The sequence below is a fragment of the Hemiscyllium ocellatum genome, chromosome 46 (assembly GCF_020745735.1).
Source record: "Hemiscyllium ocellatum isolate sHemOce1 chromosome 46, sHemOce1.pat.X.cur, whole genome shotgun sequence".
NCBI classification, from domain to species: Eukaryota; Metazoa; Chordata; class Chondrichthyes; order Orectolobiformes; family Hemiscylliidae; genus Hemiscyllium; species Hemiscyllium ocellatum.
Window position 1 is genome coordinate 15,235,847 of NC_083446.1, and position 4,662 is coordinate 15,240,508.

At 45.4% G+C, this 4,662-nt stretch overlaps 1 protein-coding gene across 1 annotated transcript; it reads right to left on the reverse strand.

Moving 5' to 3' along the window:
- Positions 1 to 1,812: 1,812 nt before the first annotated feature.
- On the reverse strand, positions 1,813 to 4,319 carry LOC132836348 (gastrula zinc finger protein XlCGF7.1-like). The gene is made up of 2 exons (XM_060855804.1): positions 4,158 to 4,319; positions 1,813 to 3,390 (listed from the first exon to the last, which is right to left on the reverse strand). Exon 2 carries the CDS (start codon positions 3,026 to 3,028, stop codon positions 2,327 to 2,329), a length of 702 nt encoding a protein of 233 aa, XP_060711787.1. The 5' UTR covers positions 3,029 to 3,390; positions 4,158 to 4,319; the 3' UTR covers positions 1,813 to 2,326.
- Between the last annotated feature and the right edge of the window lie 343 nt (positions 4,320 to 4,662).

The window sequence follows — 4,662 nt, forward strand, 5'->3', positions numbered from 1 at the left end:
GGGCAAGTGCTTGATATTATGAATGAAAGCTGACATCACATGACATTAACAATGGGCTAGTGAGGACATGAGAAACAGTAGCAGGATTAGGCCATTTGGCCCATTGATCTTGCTCCACCATCCAATAAAATTATGATTGTTCCTCAGCCTTGAATATTTTCCATAACCCAGCCTACATGGCTGTCACCATCACACACAACCATATAGAATAAATTTCTCTTTGTGTCTATCTTAAATCAAAAACTCTACATGAAAACGGTTTTCCTGATCTAAATTTCGCAACCCCCCAACAAGAGCAAACTTCCTCTCAGCAGCTAACCTGTCAAGTCCCATCAGTATTTTATGTTTTTATGAGATCGCCACTGATCTAAACTCCAATGAAGCCACACCCAAATCTTCCCTCATGATAATCCTTTCATCCCAGGCCTTCTGAAGCTTCTTTGAATTGTTCCCAATGCAAGTACAGCCCTCCTTAAGGAAGAAGATTGTTGTCTGAATTGGTGGTAATCAATTTCAGAATACATTTTGGGGGATGCAAAACATAGGGGTGGGACACCAAGATGTAGGAGTTTGTAAAATTCAAACATAAGTGGGGTGGGGGGAAACCAGTGTTAAGGGGTGTGCAAAAAGTTGATGGGGACAAGATTTGGAGAGGGTGCAACGTTGTGGCACTGCAAAAATTGGTGGAGACAAAACCTGGAGGTAGGGAATGGGCGGGGGGGGGGGGGGAGCAGTAGAAAGACTGTATTATTTTGGAGGTGTATAACTTAGAGGGCTGCAAAACAAGATGGAGGGCATGTGGCCAAGTGGGAGAATACAAAACATGAAAAATAAAAGTGGGAAAGAATAGAGACAAGGACAGAAAAAGGTACAGTCAAATACAAAAAAAAGTACGAGGGGGGCAATAAGAGGCAAGAAGCACAGAGGGGGAGAGAGAGAGGAGGAGAGAGACAGAAAGAAAGACAGACCTGGGTGGGGGGGAGGCAAGAGGGAAAAAGTCAGAAAAATGAACAGGAGTGAAGGAAAATCATGAAGACACCAAGGGGATACTCACCATTCCAGCAGTGCCCAGCTTTCTCAATGGTTTCTCACACACCCTCTCTGCCATGAGGGACAGATCCTGCTCCTGGTGTTTCTTCAGCCTAAACGATTAGGGGAGGGTGGAGGTGGTTACAGGATCAAAACTGGCATTGGGATTCCAACAGTACCCACGCTCCTCCTCACACAACCAGACAGAAACCCTCTGATATTTACCTCCTGTTCTGTCCACATGGCAAAAGAAACTATGGCTGCTAGGGCCTACTTTAAATGCTTTAAAGTCTATCACTCAAAGCCCCCTTACTGCCCAAATCCCAGCTCATCCAGTCAGCTCCCTCTACCTGGAGGACACCAAGGGACATCTCAGAGATTAGAGGGGAGAGCAGGGAGCGGAGGGAAAAAGCAGCAACTCGACTGTTTCGGGACAAATTACTACAGATGCTGGAAATTACAGCGGGTCAGGCAGCATCATGGAAAGACAGCAAGCTAACATTTCGAGTTTAGATGGCTCTGAAGAGTCACCTAGACTCAAAATGTTAACTTGCTCTCTCCATGGATGCTGTCTGACCAACCGTTTGTTGTTTTTTGCTCAATAGTTTAGTCCAGACCGTCTCCATCTGTGCTTTCCCTACAACCCTGCCCCTCCTGGTCCCCTCTTACTTCAAACACTCTGGCCCCAGACTTAAAATTCCACAGAGACAAAGCTGCAGTTTCAAACTAACAGCAGCCATAACAGGTTCAATTCGACAACAGGACGCAGGCTTCTGCAACCAATGAACACATTTATTCTATAAGGAACAATGATTACACAGATTTATTGCACAAATCAGAATTTACTGTACAAGTGAACTTGGGTTTACTAAACAGATTGACCCTGACAATATACTGAGGGACACTATCTCTATCTGTATGTGTTTGACTGTGCCTGCCTGCCTGTGTGTTTGTGTCTTTGCCTGTGTTTCCATGTATGTGTGTTTATGAATGTTTTTTTCTGTGTATCAGTATGTGGGGGCCCAGCTCTGCCTGCAATGTGACACACCTCAAATGTATAAAATAAAAATGTGACAAATCAAAGACAGTTTCTCTGTCCCTCTGGTGTTTAAAGTGATACAATGCCACCCGCTGCTGGCCTGCCCATGATACATCACAACACCGCATATTTCTCTATTCCACTGCATTTTTTTCCTGGTCCTCAGGGGATGGAGAATCCTCCATCACATCAAATCATTCCTCCCTGCAGCTGGATCAAAGTTTTTAACAACAGCAGCAACAGATGCCTGCCCTGCAGTCACTTGTGAACTCGCTGGTGTCTTAGAAGGTGGGATGACTGAGTAAATGCTTTCCCACAGACAGAACAGGCATACAGCTTCTCACCAGTGTGTATTCGCTGGTGTTTCAGAAGGCTGTTTGAATGGACAAATCGTTTACCACATTCAGAGCAGAGAAATGGCCTCTCCCCAGTGTGAATGCGTTGATGTGTCAGCACGTCACATCTGTGTTTAAAGCTCTTCTCACAGTGCGAACACTTGAAAGGTCTCTCATCAGTGTGAACCAATTGATGCGCTCTGAGGTTGGATAACTGAGAGAATGCCTTGCCACACTCTGAGCAGGGGAATGGCCTCTCCCCAGTGTGAACTCGCTGGTGTTTCATTAGGCAGGACGAGTCACTGAATCCCTTCCCACATTCTGGGCAGATGAACGGCCTCTCCCCAGTGTGAACTTGCTGGTGTCGGAGTAGGTTGGCTGATTGAGTGAATCCCTTCCCACACACAGAGCAGGGGAATGGTTTTTCTCCAGCATGAACTCGTTGGTGTCTCCACAGGTTGGATGAGTCACTGAATCCCTTCCCACACTTGGGGCAAATGAACGGCCTCTCCCCAGTGTGAGTGCGTCGATGAGTTTCCAGCAGGGATGGGCGTTTGAATCCTTTCCCACAGTCCACACATTTCCATGGTTTCTTTGTAGTGCAGATGTCTTCACATCTCTCCATATCAGATTATCAGCTGACTCCTTGCCTATACACAGGACAGGGATACAGTTTCTCCCCAGTGAGTGGCGCAATGTTCATCAGTCTGTGTAACTGGTTCAAGACCTGTCCAGTCAGTTCACAGGAACACTTTCACTCAGGCTGTGTAACTGGCAAAAGCTCTCTCCACAGTCAGTTCACTTGTACAGTCACCTGCATGGATGTGTCTTGCTGCATTTCCACTCACACTGACTCTTTAAATCTTTTCCCACAGACAGTAGACAAATGTTGCAAATCCAATTGTTTTCAAGTCCTGATGAATTGATTCACTCTCTAAACTGGACAGGCTTTGGAATTCTTGCTAATAAATGCACCTCTGGGATTCTCTGTAAAACAAGTTTAAGAATCAGGAAAAGGAGAGTATGAGAGATAGAATTGTTTAAGACAGTACAAGAGATTGTGAAGTGGAATTCATTGAATCTGGTAATTTGTGAAAAACACTCAAATAGTGACCATGAAAAGTTCTTGGATTGTCATAAAAATTCAAATAGTTCATCAGTGCCCTTCAGGGAAGGGGACCCACTGCCTGTCCTTGAGCCTCTATAGTACTCAGCCCTCAATGGGAGGAGATTCTTAAGGACACAATTTCCTCCCTCTACATCACAGGTATAACTGATTGATCATCTCTCCAAGAAGGTAAACACCAGCATATATGGTGAACTCCGCTCCCAGACACACAACACCCTTTGTTGCTGTTTCTTTATGACTGTTACCTGACAATCCTGTCACTCCTCACTGACAGCACCGTGGGAGAGCTGTCACAGCAGGATCGCAGTGAATGCTGGCCTCTTTAGCATTACTCAAATCCCAGTAATAACGTTGGAGGTAAATTATATTAGAACTACTCTTGAGAAACATCACATCTTAAAAGAAATCCCTGAACTTGAACAGACACCTTCAGTTTAGTGACTGAATTTGGGAATACTTCTTGTGACAGCCTCTCATTAGAAGTTACTGGAGTCATTTAAACCCAGCAGCCTCTCGCTACAACAGGCACAGGAATGTGCAGCAGGGGGTAGTCTGCAGGAAAACAAAATTACTGCAACTCAGGCAGTATCTCCAGAGAGAGAAAATATTAATTGAACTTACTGACCTTCTGTCTTCAATAATCAGCCTCTCCTCAGTCTAGAAGAAACAGACGTTCCTTTTGATTTGAGCTTGCTGGTAGTAAATCCCTTCACTCTAACTCTGTGCAAAAGGAGCTTCCGAGGGCTCGGTACTAAACCGGGCACAGACAACTTCCACCAGATTGTTCCTGAACCCACCCAATCCCTCCCAGCTTCCCGTCCGTCTCCTACTCTCAACCCACGGCCTCCAGTACCTACAATGCGCATGCTCTTTAGACAATCCGGCCCTGCCCTTCATTCACTCTGATTGGCTCGGAGACCGGCCAATCCCAAAAGCCATCTTGCGCTTCCTGCCTTTCTACTGGTCAAGACGTGCCGTCAATCATCCCAGGGGTTGAAGCATGGGCAGACTGGACATGATGTTTAGTTGCGTTCCCAGTTGTACAAATTTGTTGAAAGAAGCGGAATTATTCCAGAACTCAGTTGTATTTCAGTTCCGGAAGGAAGTAAAAACTCTTTTTTCAATAGTAT

Excerpts from the sequence above, each read along its gene's own strand:
- LOC132836348 (XM_060855804.1), bottom strand. The coding sequence starts at position 3,028 with ATGGAGAGATGTGAAGACATCTGCACTACAAAGAAACCATGGAAATGT.